This window comes from Pipistrellus hanaki (genome assembly GCF_964339955.1).
Source record: "Pipistrellus hanaki genome assembly, chromosome: 11".
NCBI lineage: Eukaryota > Metazoa > Chordata > Mammalia > Chiroptera > Vespertilionidae > Pipistrellus > Pipistrellus hanaki.
Genome location: NC_140513.1, coordinates 5,803,955 through 5,822,791, shown reverse-complemented (window position 1 = coordinate 5,822,791; position 18,837 = coordinate 5,803,955). Strand labels below are relative to the sequence as shown.

At 47.8% G+C, this 18,837-nt stretch overlaps 1 protein-coding gene across 3 annotated transcripts in view; it reads left to right on the top strand.

The window, feature by feature from the left end:
• The first annotated feature begins 12,184 nt into the window (after positions 1-12,184).
• Positions 12,185-18,837, top strand: part of MVB12B (multivesicular body subunit 12B) — a 119,550-nt gene continuing 112,897 nt past the window's right edge. For 2 of the 3 annotated variants that reach the window (XM_084898569.1, XM_084898567.1), the window contains exon 1: positions 12,185-12,347. In XM_084898569.1, the coding sequence (XP_084754695.1) occupies positions 12,291-12,347 (57 nt within the window). In that variant the 5' untranslated portion in view covers positions 12,185-12,290. Of the gene's footprint in view, positions 12,348-12,443; positions 12,745-18,837 lie in introns of those variants that run through there. The other variant, XM_084898568.1, reaches the window with a different exon arrangement.

The window sequence follows — 18,837 nt, the reverse complement described above, 5'->3', positions numbered from 1 at the left end:
CGAATGGCACGTCTTTTGGCCTCTTTGGCTGACCAGTGGGCAGAATTCCCCGCCCCTATAGATTTTGATGGGTGGATCTCTGTCTTTATTGGTAAGAATGGCACTTTCTAATTATCATGACCATGTCTTCTTGGACCCGCCATCATCCTGAAACGTCCTTGTACTGGCTCCTTTTCCCTCTCCGAGTCCCACGTCTGTGCTGTCTGTTCTAAGCAGTGCTGTGTCGCCTTATTTGCAGCCTGATGCCTCCATACAGATTTTTTTTTTTTTTTGAGGGTGAAAGTCTCTTGTCACCGCTGCATTGGTCACCATCTACACGTTGTGATAAGGCGTGTTTTCCAACCCGAGCATCCTAATGACCCTTCATTGATTTACAAGCGCTTTGTTTACTCTCCGAGGTTTCCTTTTTCTTCTTTATCTTCTGTCAGTGCTAGCAGACTTTCAGAGTGGATAGTAATGAGAAAGGACAGCGACGGGTGTCCAGAGATGGTTTGTTTAAGTTGCGTGCTTAAATAAATGGCAGTGCCGATGGCAGCACGCGGGCAGGAGTCACGTGGCCAGGTCGGTCCCCTGCCCCAGGCCTGGTTTAGTTGTGTCCCTTGGGTGTTCCAGTTCCAAAGGTCACGGGGCCGCTGGCTGCTCATGGGGAATCGGGGGCAGGAGAGCCCTGGGCGGAGTTGTCCTGGCACCTCTGTCTCTCAGCAGGCTCTTCCCTGGGGCCCGGGCTTTGTGCACAGAGTTCAGTTCCACCCCATCGTGTCCACAGGACCAGCTGCTCCCCGGCCCAGGGAGCTCCACAACCTCCGGTCCTGCTCATCTTCCCACCGTCAAGTTGCCTCTTTATCTGGTACCTGGGGTATCTTCTTTCTTGGCTTTGAATTCATCTATGTAGTTACATTCTGTGACATGTTGGTGTCTTTAAAACTACCACAAAACCAGATACAGGAGCAAAACACCTCCACACATTTTATCTAATATTGAATATGTTTAGAATAGGATAAGGATTTCCTATATTGGCTTAATGTACCACATTAACTAGAAATTTCTTCTTTAAAATTTTTTTTTATTGATTTCAGATGGGAAGGGAGAGAGAGAAATATCAATGATGAGAGAGAATCATTAATCAGCTGCCTCCTGCACAGCCCCTACTGGGGATCGAGCCTGCAATCTGGGCATGTGCTCTGAGTGGAAATCTCACTGTGACCTCCTGGTTCATAGGTAGATGCTCGATCGCTGAGCCACACCAGGTGGGCTAACTAGAGGTTTCTGGCATGATCAGCTATTTTATGATATATCTTTGAGCAAGATACTTAAACTTCTCTGAATCTCAGTTTCTTCGTCTATCAAATAAGTAGGCCCTATGATAGGAACATCTACGAAATAGGTTGTTATGAGGTTTATGTGAGACAGGTACACAAAGAATTTAGCATATATGGTGCCTGGGACATAGTAGGTGTCCAGTAAATGGTAGAAGTTATCATTTCTGATCCTGTTTTGCATATAGAGATCTGGAGCCCAGAGAGATTAAGTAACTTGCCTAAAGTCACACAGCTGATGGGTGGAATAAGCCCCCTATATTTGAATCTTTCCAGTCCAGGAGCCAGACATGTGAGTGAGTAGGTCTTTAGAATAACCAGAGCCCCAGCCGCCATCTGAATGTATGCTCGTGAGACACCCCAAGTGAGAACTGTCTAGCAGAACTGAGTCAACCCCCAGATTCATAAACAAAGTAAATGATTGCTCTTATTATAAGTCACTGTGGGAAGCATTAGACAACAGGAACACTGTCCCATTGCTTACTAAGCACAGTTCACTCTTTGACGGGCAGACAGAAGAGACAGCGCTGTGTCATTCGTTCATTCATCCACTTACACAACAACTGCAGATCTCTTGAGCCTCCACTGTGCCCCAGGCTCTTCACCAGGCACTGGGGATTCAAGTAAACAAGACAGGCAAGATGGGAAACAAGCAAGCAATTAAATAAAAAGAGGAAATACCTGGTAGTGATAAATGCCAGGATGGAAATAAAACATGACGAGACGGAGTGACAAATGGAGACTTTTCAACCTAGGTGATGAAGGAAGGTTTCTCTGAGGCAGTTACGTGGAGACGAATGTCAAGAGGGAGTAAGATCTGGCAGTAGAATTTGCAGGTGGAAAGAATCACCAGCGGAAATGTCCACGGTGTGAATGATCTCGGTGTGTTTGGGCATCCTTCAGTGGCTGGTGTGCCTAGAACCGTGGTCAGCAAACTGCTCTTTGGCCCCTTGAGTGTGGCTCTTCCACAAAATGCCACGGCCTGGGCGAGTCTATTTTGAAGAAGTGGCCTTAGAAGAAGTTTAAGTTTTAAAAATGTGGCTCTCCAAAGAAATTTCAATCGTTGTACTGTTGATATTTGGCTCTGTTGACTAATGAGTTTGCCGACCACTGGGATAGGCTATGCTGCAGTAACAAACAAGCACTCAAATCTCAGTGGCTTTCCCCAAGAGAAGTTTATTTCTCTCTTATGTCACAGCTTACTGTGTGTCTGGAGGATTTCCTGTAAGCAACTAAGGAACTCAGCCTCCCTCCATCTTGTAGCTCCATCATCTTGCGGCTTCAAGTTCACCCTGATGTTATCTCCCTGGGGACAGGTAGGAGGAAAGACGAGAATGGGGAAGGCACACCAGATACTTAGCCATCCACCTGGAAGTAATACATATCACTCTGCTCATATCCCATTGGTCAGAACTAGTCACATGGACAAGCTAGCCACAGAGGCAGCTGGGAAATATAAATGGGCACACAGATACCTTGGTGAGCCCCAGCAGTCTCTACCATAGATAGTAAAAGAATCTGATCTATATTTCAAATTGGCACTCTGGTTACTGTGTGAGTCATGGCAGCAGAGGGAATCCCAGCTGTGACTAGGCTCTGAAATTATAAACCAACTCCTTCCCATTGGAAGTTGTCACTTGTGGCTTTATGTGTTTGTTTGTTTGTTTGTTTGTTTATTTATTTAATGTGTTTTTATTGATTTCGGAAAGAGGAAGGGGAGGGGGGTAGAAACATCAATGATGAGAGAGAATCATTGATTGGCTGCCTCCTGCACTCTCCCTATAAGGGATGATGTCCACAACCTGGGCATGTGCTCTGACCAGGAATTGATTCGTGACCCCCTGGTTCATGGGTTGATGCTCAACTACTGAGCCACATCTGCCAGGCTCACTTGTGGCTTCAAATGTTATGCACATTTTACCTCTTGGACCAAAAAGCACAGAAAGTTGTATCCTGGGGGACACTCGGAGCAAAACTGGGGTCCAGGGTTCAGAACCAAATGTTTAATCAGGGAGGCCCTGATTCCCAGATTTTGGGATCTTGGATTGGTAAATTACAAAAATAATTTAGAAACTAAACCAAGAGCGATTTTTGTCTCAGAAGTCTATACTGTCATCATCATTTCACAGAATGAAGGAAATCTTAATATTTATAAGCCAGAAGGAAATAATAGCACAACAAAGAAAAGACAGTTGGCAGCTTTTCACCCACACAGACACATACACACACATGCACCAAGCACATGCATGACACGTTAGTCAGGTATACATGGATACTACACGTTAATTGGCTTCCTGGAATTGCCCAGGAGAATCTTTTATCATCATTAAGTAAGTGTGCTGTGCCATGACCCACTGTGGACCTGCTCAGAGTTGCATGGATAAGAAGCTGCTGGAGGCAAAGGGTCACTTTTCATTCAAAGAACACCCTGGAAAGGTCCAAGTTGGGAGTCACATTTGAAATCACTGCTCATCTTCTTTCACTGTAACACGTTAATGCTCACATCATATAGCCATGCACGTAGCTCTCAATCGGTCATCTCACAGGCCTCTTCTTGTAATAACTGCTTCCCTGTTGGAGGTGTCTTTCCCCTCCGGGCCCCTAAAATAAATTTGGGGCTCACCCTGTGGCTTACATGTTGGGCCAGAGCATCCCAAACATTCCCCACACATTCACTATGTCCAGCCATCTTCCTGTGAGGTGGTGGCGTGCAGATGGAAATGCACTTCTGCTTCTACAACGCCACCTTCTCCTTAGTTTTCTTGTCTTCCTCTTTGTGTTTCCTGTCTCGGTGACAAGGCCTGGCCCATGAACTGGCATGTGGAGGCTACACGACTGGGTGGACAGCAGGAGCCAAGGTCCGGAGACAAACACAAAGGCTTAGGAAACAGGCTGCTGAGAGCCCAGGGCGGCCATATGGGCAAAGGCCGGGAATCTGGGTGAATGCTGGAGGAGCAGGCAATGCATTGGGGGTTGGGGACAGGCTCTGGAGGGGCCTGGAGAGTGAGCTGGGGGCACCTACGGAACCCTGGTCAGGACCTGAGGAGCTGCCTCTCCAGTCTTACTTCACCTGCCCTCCCCTGTGAGGCTCTCCTCCCTGTCATCCCCATGGAAGCGCCCCTCCTATTTTTGTGCCCTTGGTGCTTGTCCTTTCCACCCGGAGCACCTGCTTCCTGTGCCCAACCCCACCGTTTCCTGCCTGGCCCCCTTGTATGCATCCTCCCAATGGAGCATGCTCTGCCATCCCCCACATGGCACTCGGTAGAGGCACCTCCTTTGCCACCCTGAGCCTTGAGGCTGACGTGTTGGATGTGATGCATAAGAGAAAAGGGGGAGACAAAGATGGCGCCCAGGTGTTTGGCTGGGCAGCTGGAAAGCACGTGTTTCCAGTGGATGAGACGGAGAAGACGGGGGAGGAGGGGGTGTGGAAGTGAATTAAGGAGCTGAATTCCAGATGTGTCATATTGGAGATGCCCACCAGCAATTCAAGGGCATGCCAGGTAGGCCATTGGTATATGCATTGGAGTTCAGGGAAAATCCAGATGAGGGACATCAATTTGGGAGTCACCAGTACAACTGCCATCAAGAACTGGCATTGTTCACTCATTCAAGAGAAAAGGAAACAGCTTTTCTTCAATGCCTTCATTTAAAAAAAATTTTAGTTGCAGTTGACATATAATATTGTATTAGTTTCAGGTGTATAACCCACTGATTAGACTTTATAGAGCATACTAAATGATCATCCCTATAAATCTAGTGCCCACCTGATCCCGTACATAGTTATTACAACATTATTGCCTATATTCCCTGTGCTGCATTTTACATCCCTGTGACTATTCTATTATATCCATTTATATTTCTTTTTAAAAATATATATATTTTATTGATTTTTTTACAGAGAGGAAGAGAGAGGGATAGATAGTTCAAAACATCGATGAGAGAGAATCATCGATTAGCTGCCTCTTGCACACCCCCTACTGGGGATGTGCCCACAACCAAGGTACATGCCCTTGACCAGAATCAAACCCAGGACCTTTCAGTCCGCAGGCTGACTCTCTGTCCACTGAGCCAAACCAGTTCCAGCTCAATTTGTATTTCTTAATCCCTTCACCTTTTTCACCCAGCTCCCCAAATCCCTCTCATCAGGAAACTTTCAGACTGATCTCTGAATTGATGAGTCTACTTCTGTTCTGCTTGTTATATTTATCTTTTTTTTTTTTTTTTTTTTAAGATTCCACATAGAAGTGAAATCATATGGCATTTGTCTTCCTCTGCCTCATTGCTCTTAGCACAATACCCTCTAGGTCCGTCCATGATGTTGCAGATGGCAAGATTTCTTTCTTTTTTACAGCTGAGTCATATTCCATTGTATAAATGCACCATTTCTTCTTTGTCCACTCATCCTTTGATGGACACGTAGGTTGCTTCCATGTCTTGGCTATTGTAAGCAATACTGCAGTGACTATATGGACATATGTCTTCAATGCCTTCTTTGTGCCGTCTCTCGGGTCAAGCTCCTCTTGATGACAGAGGCTATGAAAAGAATTGCATTGTGGGTCTGTCATTATGTGGTGCCTCCTTATAAGAAAAGCCATCCTGCACATGGTTATGGCTTCTGAGTTTCCACAGCACTGTTTGTGGTTGTTCTGTGCTTATTTTCCACATCCTTCCAGTCAACCTCTTGTGAAAAGGAGCCTGCCCCACAACTCCTTCATCCCACCTGCTTGCCTCCTGCTCCCGCAAGCACCCGTGTTCAATCTGAGAGCACAGGTCAGATCAGAAACTCTCCAGACCATGGGCGAGTTCTGTGCAGCTGGCAAGGCTGACAACTGATGAAATTTTACCCTCACTGTCCCGAGACAGAGTCAGTCTGCTCTGGCCCCACAGATCAATCCCAGAACACAACCCTGGGAGTGAGGGTGGAGAGGCCCCCGAGGAGGACAAGAGTGAGTGGTGGAGAGCTCGAGTTCAGGAAGCTGCCCGAGTTGGTCCTTGACCTGCATGGGTGAGACCTAGTAAGCAGTGAGGCCCTGCTCGCCAACTTGTGGCCACACTCAAGTAAGTACTTCTCTTTCAGAACAAGTAGCTTGTGGCACTGAATACCTCCTGGGGTCTCATCATGTCTAAAATATGTTTACATTTTTTTCCTGATCGCAAAAGTTCTATATGTTCATTATTAAATTTTTTTTTTAAATTGTAACTTCCTTCCTCCCTGATAAGGAAACAGTAATTTTTTTGAATTTTCTTTTTTCTCTTTTTTAGCTTTATCTATACTAATAAAAAGGTAACATAATAATTAGAATGGACATATTCCAGACATCCTTCTGGATGTCCTTCTGGATAAAGCCATGGTGGCAGAGGCTGAGCAGAGGCGGTTAGGGGCGATTAGGCTGGCAGGGGATACCAGTTAGGGGCGATCAGGCCAGCAGGCAGAGTCATTAGGGGTGATCAGGCAGGCAGGCAGGGGAGTGGTTAGGACCCAGTGATCCTGGATTGTGAGAGGGCTGTCCCCGGAGGGGTCCCAGATTGGAGAGGGTGCAGGCCGGGCTGAGGGACACCCATACCACCACCACCACCACTGTATGCACAAATTTCGTGCACAGGGTCTCTAGTTAATATATAATAGTATAATTGATATACAATATTGTATAAGTTTAGGGTGTGCAACATGATGATCTGATATTACACTATTGTGAAATGATTACCACAATAAGGTTAGTTAACACATCCATCACCTTACAGAGTTACATTTTTAAATTTTTTTGTGGTAAGAACTTTTAAGATCTACTCTCTTAGCAACTTTTAAATATACAGTATAGAACTGTTAGCTATAGTCACCATTCTATACATATTCATCTTATAATGGGAAACTTATACCCTCTGATTACCCTAACCCACCTCCCCACACTGCCCTCACCCCAACACCTGGCAACTGCCATCTACTCTCTGTTTCTGTGAGTTTGGTTTTGTAGATTCCACATATAAGTGAGCTCATGCAGCATTTGTCTCTCTTGTCTGACTTATTTCAACTCAGCATGATGTCCTCAAGGTTCATCCATGTTGTCACAAATGGCAGGATTCCTTCCTTTTATGGTGGATAATACTTTGTTGTATCACCATCCCACATTTTCTTTACCCATTCATCCATCAACAGACACTCGGCTGTTTCCGTGGCTGGACTATTGTAAATAATGCCTCAGTGAACAGCAGAGTACACATGTTCTTTCCGACATAAACCCAGAAGAGGACCTGCTGGGTCACAGGGAGTCCTGTTTTCAAGTGTTTGAGGAACCTCCACATTATTGCTTAAGGGAACAGGGATTCGTGTTGACCTGACAATATAGCCAGCCTCAGGAGGTGGCCATCATTGATAAAGCCAATTTCCTAGCTTCCCTTGCAGTTAGGAGTGGCCGTGTTACCCATGTCTGGCCCATGTGACCTGAGCTGGGACATTTCTGGGAGAGGTTTTGCTTCCCACCCAGTCTCCTGCCATGGGAGAGGTGGCCATGACTCTGAAGCTGGAGGAGCCGTCTGTGCCCATGAGGCAACCAAAGTAAACATAAAAGACAGCCATTCTGAGGATGCCAGCAAAGGGTGGAAGACAGGTGTCCTGAGTGTCTTCATTCTCCTAGAACAAGAAGACTGAGGCAGATGACGGCTGGCCTGACAAATCAATGCCTACTGCTCAAGCCACTGCTGTTGGGTGTTCTGTTACTTGCATCCAAATTCCTAAACTATAGGATATAGATATGCTAAAAGAGAAAATAGTCTCTGCTTTCCCCACAGATAGAGCTGCCATTAAACCGTCGATGTTGATATACATTTTCTCGAGTATTTTATGCACATATTAGTACATATACATAACCACAATTAAGTACAAAATTAATGGGCTGGTAGAATAAATACATTCTGTTTTATAGCCTGCCTTTTTTACTTAACAAAATACCATGGTGTATGTCTATGTCTATGTCTTTTTTTTTCTTTTTCTTTTTCTTTTTTTTTTTATTGGTCTTCTAGTACTAGGCCTTTAGGATATATTCAATATTTTCCCATTATCGGCAATGCTGAAATAATTATCCCTGAACATATATTTGTGTGCACTTTTCTGATTGTTTACTTTGGTTAGTTATTAGACATGGGCTAAGGGTATGCACATATTAAGCGTTGACACATCTATCTATTAACAGACTTTTACTGAAGGGGCTAGTCTATGTGGCCCCTTATGCTTAATGGACAGATACCTTGGCGGAGCTTTTAGTCTGGTGAGGAGACTGACAGTAGAACAGGTGAACAAGTAGGAGGTGGTTACAAATTGTGATGAGTGAGAAACAGGGAGTGAACTGATGCGGTACGAAGGCATCAGGGACCTACTTAGACAGATGACCAGTGAAGCCTTCCAAGGAGGTGACATTGATGCTGAGAGCTAAGGATGAGAGAGAGGGTCCAGACCCTGTAAAGATGGAGGGGAGGAGCACTCTGGGCGAAATCCCCAGAGAGGAGAGAGCTTTGCTATCTAAGGATCTCAGAGCAAACCCGAGGGTCTAGAGCAGCAGAGATGAAGGTGGAGGGTCAGGCAAGGTCCAGCCACCATGAGATCTTGTAGGTCACGTTGGAGCATTTGAATGTTGTAAAAGGTCATGGAGGGCTTTAAGCAAGTGACTTGTTGCGTGTTTTTTTTTGTTGTTGTTGTTTTGTTTTGTTTTTAATGATCATTCTTGTTGCTGTTTTCCATTATCGGAATGGAGGTGAAACCAGGAAGCCAGTAAAGACATTATTGAAGTGTATTGAAGTGGTCTAGGCAAGAGAATATAACACATATGTTATACTTTTTTAGTAGAAATTACTGGTATTTAGTGTTTGATGGTTCCTATAAGTAAGACCTTGCTCTCTCTTTTTGATTTGAAAGAAACTGAAGCATAATTATAGGAAAGAGACATAGGAAATAAATATACTTCTTTTATTACTAATAAGGCTCACTGGAAACTAGAGCATTTGAACTATAGCTAAGTGGGGCTTTCTGTATTTCCCCCTAAATTGGATAGATTTATTTTTATAGTAGTAGGCAGTCCTGGACTGTAGGAACCCCTTTCACGTCCTGTGTGTTCAGGGTTCTGGTTCAGGGTTCAATTCTGGAGAAGGCTGCACACAAATGAAAATATATTAGAAAAGTATTAATTTGGCAATATTGGGGGCCAGCAGGAGCCCACCTCTAGGACTGCACACTGCTGTGGCCCTGCTATCCCTTTTGAGGCTATGGGGAAAACACCCATAGCCCTTAGGCAGGAAATAACAGAAATTTACGTAAGACAAAGAGGTGGAGGCTGCTACAGCTAACAGTGTCTCAACTAGACAGTGAGTGGTTAGAGCAATTAAGGTAGTTGACCAACCTTCCCGGCTTCCTGTCCACATCTCACTATTAGTGAAACACTGATTAGTTTCAGGCACTGGACAACATACTCTCTCTGCCCCAGGAACTTACCACACAGTGGAGAGTACATGAAAATATTTGCTTCATGCTATCAGAAAATGCCAAGAAGAGAACTCAGAAGCATCTATTCTTGTCTGGTTCCTTTTCCCAAACTCACTAATCATACAAGTCATTCATCCTCCCGAGGGTGGCGACAGGCCAGGAGTCTAATTTTAATGGAAGTCCTACAATGTGGAGAAGAAGGCTTTTCCCTTAGCATTTAGGAAAGCCATTGATTTTGGTGCTTACCTGATATCTGGCCATTTTACCAAAACCTTTAAAATTTTTAGTTAATTCTCTTCAATTTCTATTTTTATGTATGCACTCACATCATGAAGAAATAATAATTTTGTCTCTTCCTTTCCAATATTTGTATTTCCTATTTCGTTTTCTTATTTTATCGCATTGGCTACAGTTGTTAGCAATCACAGCAGGCATCCTTGTTTTGTTTTTCACTTCAATGAGAATACCTTTAGTGTTTCACCATTAGAAAGTTTATCGATAGCTTTTGATAAACTTTGTCATGTTGAGATGTATAAATTTCCTCCCTAGTTTACTAAGAGATTTTTTAAAAACTTATAAGTAGTTGAAGTTTATTGAATATTTTTAAAGCTTCTATCCTGTTGATAAGACCCTGTGATTTGTTTCCCTTTGACAATGTGATGAGTTTTACGTATTTCCTAATGTTGAATTATCCTTTTAGTACTTTTGGAATAAATCTTGTTTGATCATGGTGGGTTTTGATTTGTTTTTGAGCAAGCTGGATTTTAAATTGCTAAAATTTTATTTAGTTTTACAACTATTGTATACTGAAGTGGGTTGCTCTTATAGCAGTGATTTACATATTGGAGATGGATTGATAAACTTCTGTTTCTGGCTCAGATGAGTTTAAGAAATGCCATTTCTTCACTCCTGGATATAGACCTTCATATACTAATACTTATTGTGATTCTCCAAAAAGCAGACTATAAATGGTATGCACCATTTTCTCAAATTATTTGACTGCCAACAATATATATTAACCTCTGAGGGAACTAGTGTTCTCTATTATACCTCCACTTTTCTTTCGTGGTGTTCTCTCTGTTGGATTTGGGTCTCGGGTTGTGCTAAACTTGAGAAATGACATTGAAAAAATTATTTATTTTCCCCCTGTGTAACTGTTTAAATAACATAGGGATTGTCTGTCCATGAACGGTTTGCTGGAATGTGCCTGTGAAACCACCGGAACCAGTGCCATTTGAGTGACACCGACACCTGCATGGCTTCCCCAGGGGACCTGTTCTTCCACAACCAATCCCTCTTGGCACCGTTTTCTTTAGGATCAGACCGTTGTTTGGAAAAACCTGGAATGTGTGAAAATGGACTTGATGCCTTTGCAACTTGATGCAGATCCCTCCTGCATGGTTCTTAGCTTCAACCACTCCAGCCTTCTGAGCAGAGGCCTCTCGAGTAGCACCTGGCCCCTGCGTGGGGGGCCGTGCTGGGGCTGTGCAGGGCATCACATCTGGCTTGTACCTTTCCCCGAGTGCTCTAGGGTAGGCACCTCTGCTTAAGCCCCTCCTACTAGATCAGGAGTAGGGAGCCTTTTTCCCTGCCACGGGCTGTCTGAGTATTGACAACAGCATTCGTGGGCCATACAAAAATCACCAACTTAAAAATGTGCCTGCTATATAGTGGGTCAAAAACTTCATTAGCTCACCCCTCCTACCTTGGCAGGGCCAGACCAAAGGATGTGGAGGGCCTTATGGGAACCTCGGGCCACCCCTGTTCTAGAGGCTTCCCTAAGGCTGGCTCTGGGCCTGCGTGGGTAAATCATTGGCCCAGCACGTGGGGATGTGGACAGTCGCTAGGAGATGGGGGTCTGCGTGAGGGGGAACCGTGGGTGCTGGGGTCTGACTAAGCTTGTGTTGGGTCAGGTGGGGCAGGAGGGTGCCCTGAGCTGGAGTGACTGAGCCAAGGACCTGCCTGGGTTTGCAAAGCCCAGAAGGGCTGGGTGGGCCAGGTGCCCTGCAAGAGGCACCGGGTGTGTGTGTCTGTGTGCATGTGGGGGCGCGGGGTGCGTGTGTGGGTGCCTGTGGGTGTGTGAGCGGTTATCCACGGCTCCAGGAGGCCTGGGGGCGCGGGGATAGGCGGCGGCGCGCCAGGGCCGGTTGGTCCGGGGTCCGGGGCGCAGCGAGGCCTAGGAGAGCCCGGGCTGCGGGTCCCGGAGAGGCCGGCTGGGGGAGGGGAGCGGGCCCGGCTCCGGGGGTCGGGGCTGCGGGCGGCCGGGGGCAGGCGGGGGGCGGCGGCGCGGGCTCCGGACGCGCGTCCCCGGGCTCCAGCGCCCGCTCCGCCCCGCCAGCCTGGGGCGCCGCCGGGAGGCCCGCAGCCCGGGCCGCGCGGGGGGCGCCGCCGCCGCCAGGCCGCGCCCCGCCCCCGCCGCCGCCGCCGGGGAGGCTCGCGCTCGAGCTGCGGCGCCGGCCCCGCCGCCTGGGCCCCGGCCCGGCCCCTCGCGCGCCGCCCGGGCGATGAGAAGCTGCTTCTGCGTGAGACGGAGCCGGGACCCGCCGCCCCCGCGGGGAACAGTAAGTGCGGCCGGGCGGGCGCGGGCCCCGGGCCGAGGGCGGGCGGAGCGAGCGCGGAGGCCTCTGGGCGGGCGCCGTGCCCGGCCGCGCGGACAGGCCCTGCGCCGGGCTCTTCCCGGGCGGCGGGAGCTCGGGCCCGGGTGCGGGCGGCGCCCGGGGCCGGGCCGGGCCGGGGCTGGCGGCCTCCGGGAGGAGCCCCGCCGCGGTGGGAGGGGAGGCGGCTCACCTGCCCCGGGCCCGGGCCCCGCCCGCGGACGGCGGTTGCACCGGCCCGGCCCGGGGTCCGGCTCCCCGCAGTCACGTGGGTGCAGCCCGGTGCACCTGAGCCTCGGGCGGCGTCTGGGGTGTGGCCTCCTCGGTGACCTGGGCGCCCAGGAGCCGGGCACCTGTCTGCAAGGTGAGGGGCCGGGCCTGGGCGCCTGGGGCTCGGGGCGCTGGCCCTGGAAGGATGGCGGGGGTGTGGAGGAGCCACCCCAGGGCGCCCCAGCTCAAGGGGAGGCTCCAGGGCAAAAGGATGGGACAAGGGCTATGGCCTTAGTGCCAGGGAAGACCCCAGACCCCCCTAGACAGGCCCGGTGAAAAGGCAGGCCCATGAGCATCTGTGTCCCCTTTGTTCCAACACAGAACTTTTCCTGAATTAAAGCGGTGACCCCTCTGCTGCCCGCTCCTCCGGGGGCAGAGGAGGGCCACGCCGGGCAGAGGGCAGATGGCCATTGCCCCTGGCCCGCTCCCCGCCCCCACGGAGAAGCAGCGCCCACTCGGATTTCTGCCACCGAAGCAGACAGCAGGCCGGTGCCTCTGCACGGCCTTTGTCTCTGGTGGTTCCTCCTCAGTGTAATCTCCCTGCGCGTTTCTGGACAGCTGGCTGGATCTCATCTCCTCTGAACGGGGCCAGGAAATCTTATCAGCGGCACCAGCGAGCCCCAGGAAAGGGAGCCGATAAGCTGGCCCCGCGGAAGCCCGGGCGAACCGAGAAGCTCGGTGCGCCGGGCAGGTTAGTGGCAGGAGACGCCTGACACCTCTGCGGTCTCCGGAAATTGTGCCGGGAGCTCTGGGAGGTGGTGCCACGCACAGACCATTTCAGTGGGGCCTCTGAGAGACAGACAGGGCCTCCGCGGGGACCTGGGCCCCAAGCCCCTGGCCAAGCCCTGGACATGGCAGTTACGGGTTCACTGGAGCCTAGAAGCGTCTTCTCTCCTCCACATTTTTTCCTTCCTTCCTTCGAGCTCCTTGGCCACACTCCTGATTTATGCGGGAGGCATTTTCCCTGCCCTGCCTGCGTCCAGCTGGTGCACCCACCCCACCCCCACCCCACTCCAGCTGGGATGGTGCTCCATGCATGCTAAGTGCAAGGGCTTTAGAAGTAGACCTCATCTTAAACCTTGGCTTTCCTGCTCACTGCGTGTTCTTGGGCAAATCCGGGAACTTTTCTGAGCCGCAGTTGCCTCACCTGTAGAGCGAGGCTGGCGATGGTCATGCTCCCTTGTAGGATTATGGTGAGGATTCAATGAGATATTACAAATGAGATATCACAGGTCAATAAAAGCTGGTGGATGTTATCAAGGTTGGTTAACTGATGAGTCAGAAGAGTAGCTTCATTTTTTATTTTATTTTCTAGTGCTTTTCTAGTTGCTATTTAGCTCTTCTCAGGGCAACTAGGAAGAGATGGTAGAGTAGAAAGCACACTGGGCTTGAATGTAGGGGCTTGGGTTTGAGTTCCCCTGTACCTCCTGGAGCTCACGTGACCCTGGGCAAGTCACGGACCCTCTCTGAGTCGCTATTTCCTTATTGGATAAAGCGACTTAAGAATAAATCCTGCCCAGCAGGGCTGCATGAGCTCATGGATATGAGTGAGTGTGACATTGTGGAGGAGGTGGGGTCCTCGCTAAATGTAAGTGGGACTCGGGGACAGGCCCCAGTTTTGTGGGTCTGCCATTTGAACAATAAGGGAAAAAATATCTCCCTTTAGTACATTTGACAGAAACCACATGATCATACATGGAAACTGCGTGATCATACGTATTGCTGGAAGGGTTCAGAGGTAGGGGATGCGCATCGATCTGGGTTTCACAGCAGATCAGCTTCTGGGGCCCTGGAATCCAGACGTCCCGGGCCGCTCCGCCCTCGCAGGATGGAAGGACTCCATGCCTCATGCCCAAGCAGCATACCCTTGCCACACTGGGAAGTAATGACGGTGTTGGAGTCAACGTGGGAAGTGTCAGAGGTGCCATTATGGCGGTGCAGATAACAAATGACTAGATGGCTGATGTGGTGGGCTGGGAACACTGTGTTTAGCGGCTGCGGTTGAGCGAGCAGAGTCTCCTGGGCTCCTTAGGCTGTGGGAGGGGAGGCCTCTCCCCCGGCGGCGCTTGGTCAGGCCGAGGCTCTCCCTGGCCCCAGAGGCTCTCCGTGGTCTGTGCTTGCTGGCTGCGCTGGGAGTTGTGGTTTCTCTGCATTGTCGGTGCTGTTGGCAGTGGCTGCCTGCACCAGGTCTCCCCCGGCTGCTGGGGAGGCAGAGGTGCCCACTGCAGGGTGTGCTTGCCATGGACATGGCGTGGCCATGTGGTTGGTTGATGTGATGCACCGTGGAGAGAATGCAGAGCTCGTCCAGGCTGAAATGTGAGAGGCCCGGGCACCTGGTCCCGAGGGTCACATGCTGGAGCTGTGTGGGCCACGCTTGCCTGAGGACGGAGGGCCGGCTTGTGGAGCCTGTGGCTAGAGCCAGCAGCACCAGGTCGTTACACACACTCACATACACACACACTCACTCACACACACACACACACACACACATACTCACACACACACACACTCAAACACACTCACACTCACACACACACTTAAAACAACAACAACAAGGATACTCATCAACAAAGCAGTGTTCAAAAAATATCCCTTGATCCTTTAGGAGGGGTATATACTAGGTGTACCGGTTAATAACGGCAAATTTTGTAATCAAAGAAAACACAATAATTTCAAGAGAAACGTCAAAAGTGCTTTATTCAAAGTAATGTCCACGCTAGCTACACATTTCCCCCACCTTTCAAGTAATTTGTGGATACTGTCCCAATAGAACTTTTCTTGTTTTGAGGCAAACTATTCAGAGACCCAGTTTTCCACTTCTTTGTACATTTTGAAGTGCTGCTCAGAAAGTGCGTGTGCCATCGATTGGAACAAGTGGTAATCTGAAGGAGGAAGGTCTGGTGAATACAGCGGGTGGGTTAATACTTCCCAGGCAAGATCTTTTAACGTGTCTTTAACTGGTTTTGAAGTGTGTGATGGTGCGTCATCATGAAGCAAAATTACTTGGCATTGTCTTCTGGCCCATTCTGGTCATTTTAGAATCAAAGCACGGTTCATAGTGATTATTTGTTGTCGGTATCGATCAGTATTAATGGTTTCACTGGTTTTAGAAGCTCATAATACACCACACCTTCCTGATCCCACCAAACGCAGAGCATAGTCTTCTTTCCAAAGCGATTTGGCCTTGCAGTCGATGGTGGTGGTTGACTTGGATCAACCCATGATTTTGTGCATTTGGGATTCTCAAAATAAATCTACTTTTCATCGCCAGTCACAATTCGATGCAAAAAAGACTTTCTTTTATGCCGCTGAAGCAACATTTTACTGATGACTTTTTGGTTTTCCATTTGTCTTTTGTTCAGTTGATGTGGCACCCATTTTCCTTCCTTTAAAATTTTTCCCGTTGCTTGTAAATGATCGGAAATTGTTTGCTGAGCAACGTGCAATCTTTCTGCAAGTTGTTTTTGAGTTTGAAACACATCTTTATCCAATAATGCTTGTAATTGTTGGTTGGATGTTCTTTGTCTTTCATATCAAAATCATCACTTCTAAAGCGTTTACACCAGCGTTCACAAGTATCTTGAGATGGAGCATGTACACTATAAACTTTCCAAAGTATACAATAAATTTTTCTTCAAATTAAAGTAATGAATTAAAACTTGCCTCAAATGCTCTTTTTTTTTGGCACAAAATTAGATGTTTTTAAGCATAAAAATATCTATGGTGTTAACACCTTCAGCAAATTTGACATATGAAGTTTTGAAGCTTGCTGTCAATACAACAAAATAGCATACATATCAAATCGCATATATGTCAACAAATGTGTAACTCCAGCTATTGAAAAAAATCCGCATTATTAACCGGTACACCTAGTAAATGGATACATAATGAGCTAAACATTGGTAGGATGGTTAGGAAAATGCAGATTCCAGGATGTCAACTCGAGACCTGGAATTAAATTATCTGGGATGGGCCCCCAAATCTGCATGTTTTAAAACAAAGTTTGGGTTAGGCTTATTGAAATTGAAAACCACAATTACAGATGTGTGATTTTGTTTTAATACTCACCTGAGGATACGTTTATTTATATTCTTTAAGAGAGAGGGCAAGCCGAAACCGGTTTGGCTCAGTGGTAGAGCGTCGGTCTGCGGACTGAAAGGTCCCAGGTTCGATTCTGGTCAAGGGCATGTACATTGGTTACAGGCACATCCCCAGTAGGGGGTGTGCAAGAGGCAGCTGGTCGATGTTTCTCTCTCATCGACGTTTCTAGCTCTCTATCTCTCTCCCTTCCTCTCTGTAAAAAATCAATAAAATATATTAAAAAGAGAGAGAGAGAGAGAGAGAGAGAGCGAGCGCACGCGAGCGAGCAAGGGAGAGAAAGAAAAAGGTCGATGTGAGAGATAAACATTGATTGGTTACCTCCCACACACACCCTGACCTGGGATTGAACCCACAAACGAGGTATATGCCCTGACCAAGAATCGAACCCGTAACCTTTCCATATCTGGGAAGATGCTCCAACCAACTGAGCCACACCAGCCAGGGCTGTAGATGCTTTAAAAAAAAAAAAAAAGTTGTAAAATATACATAACCTAAAATTTACCATCCTTATCATTTTTTAAAAAATCTTTTCCCACAGTTTATTTATTTTATTATTTAATTTTTTAAATTGATTTCAGCAAGGAAGGGGGAGATAGAAACATCAATGATGAGAGAGAATCATTGACTGGCTGCCTCCTGCACACCCCACACTTGGGGATCAAGCCCACAACCCAGGCACATGTCCCTGGCTGGAATCTAACTGGGGACCCTTTAATCCACAGGCCAATACTCTATCCACTGAGCCACACCATCTAGGGCCATCCTAACCATTTTTAACTGTACAGATCAGTGGCACTAAGTACATTCACATTGCGCAGCTCATCTCTGGAACTTTTTCATCTTGAGAAACTGAAACTCTATACTCTTGAAATAACTCTCATTTTCTCCTCCCCCAGCCCCAGGCAACCACCATTCTACTTCCTCTTTCTGTGAACTTGACCACCGAACACCTCATCTAAGTACTTAACCTTTTGTGACTGGTTTATTTCACTTAGCATAAGGTCTTACGGGTCATTCATATTGTAGCATGTGTCACGATTTCCTGTTTTTTTTTGTTGTTTGTTTGTTTCTTTTTTAACACTGAATAATACTTCTTTGTATGGATACACCACATTTTGCTTACCCATTCCTTTGTCTGTGGACTCTTGGGTTGCTCTCTCCTTTTTGCTCTTGTGAATCATGTCATGAGGAACATGGGTGTACAAATACCTCTTCGAGACCCTGTTTTCGATTCTTAGGGTATATATCCCCCGTGTAACTGCCAGATCATATAGAAATGCTATTTAAAAATTTTTGAGGAATCACCACACACTGTTTTCCCTAACAGCTGCCTTTTCACTTCCACCAGCGGTGTACCAGGATTCTAATCTCCCACATCCTTGCCAGCACCCATTTGTGGGTTTTGATCCCAGCCATCCTGTTGCCATGAGGTGCCCCTCACTGCGCTCTTGGTTTGTATTTCCCTTCTGACGAGTGACGTGGACACCCTCTCCTGTGCTTGCCTGCCACCTCTAGGTCACCTTTGAAGAAATGTTTAGTCCAGTCCTTCGCCCGGTTTTTCATTTAATCATTTCAGGGTGGTTTTTGCTGCTGTTGTTGTTGAGTTATAGTTCTTTGTAGATTTAGATTTTAATCCCTTATCGGATCTATTGTTGCAAATGTTTTCTCCTAGTTTGTAAATTGTCTTTTTCCACTCTGTGGGTTGTGTGTATCTTTTGATGCAGGTTCTGCAAATTCTGCGTGTTCTTTATATACATTGTCACGCTGCAGAGAAAACGGTATTATTTCCCATCCCACTTTCACAGGGATGGAAACGCAGGCCCAGTGAGTTAACGTGCCCGGGGCCACACAGCTGCGAGTCAGTATCAGGGCTGGCATTCCAACGCGGGTCCCTCTGCCTCCGAAGCTGGCAGCCTTTCCATGCCTCTCCTTTACCTCCATTTCTCCCACCGAGCTCACAGCATCAGGAGGCCCCGCGGGGATCTGCAGGGAGTGGCGTTGATTTGAGAAGCATCCGGTTACAGGAGTCGCTGGACGGGAGACTTGGCAGTGTTTCCCTGGTGGCCATTGGGTACTCCTTCCTGGA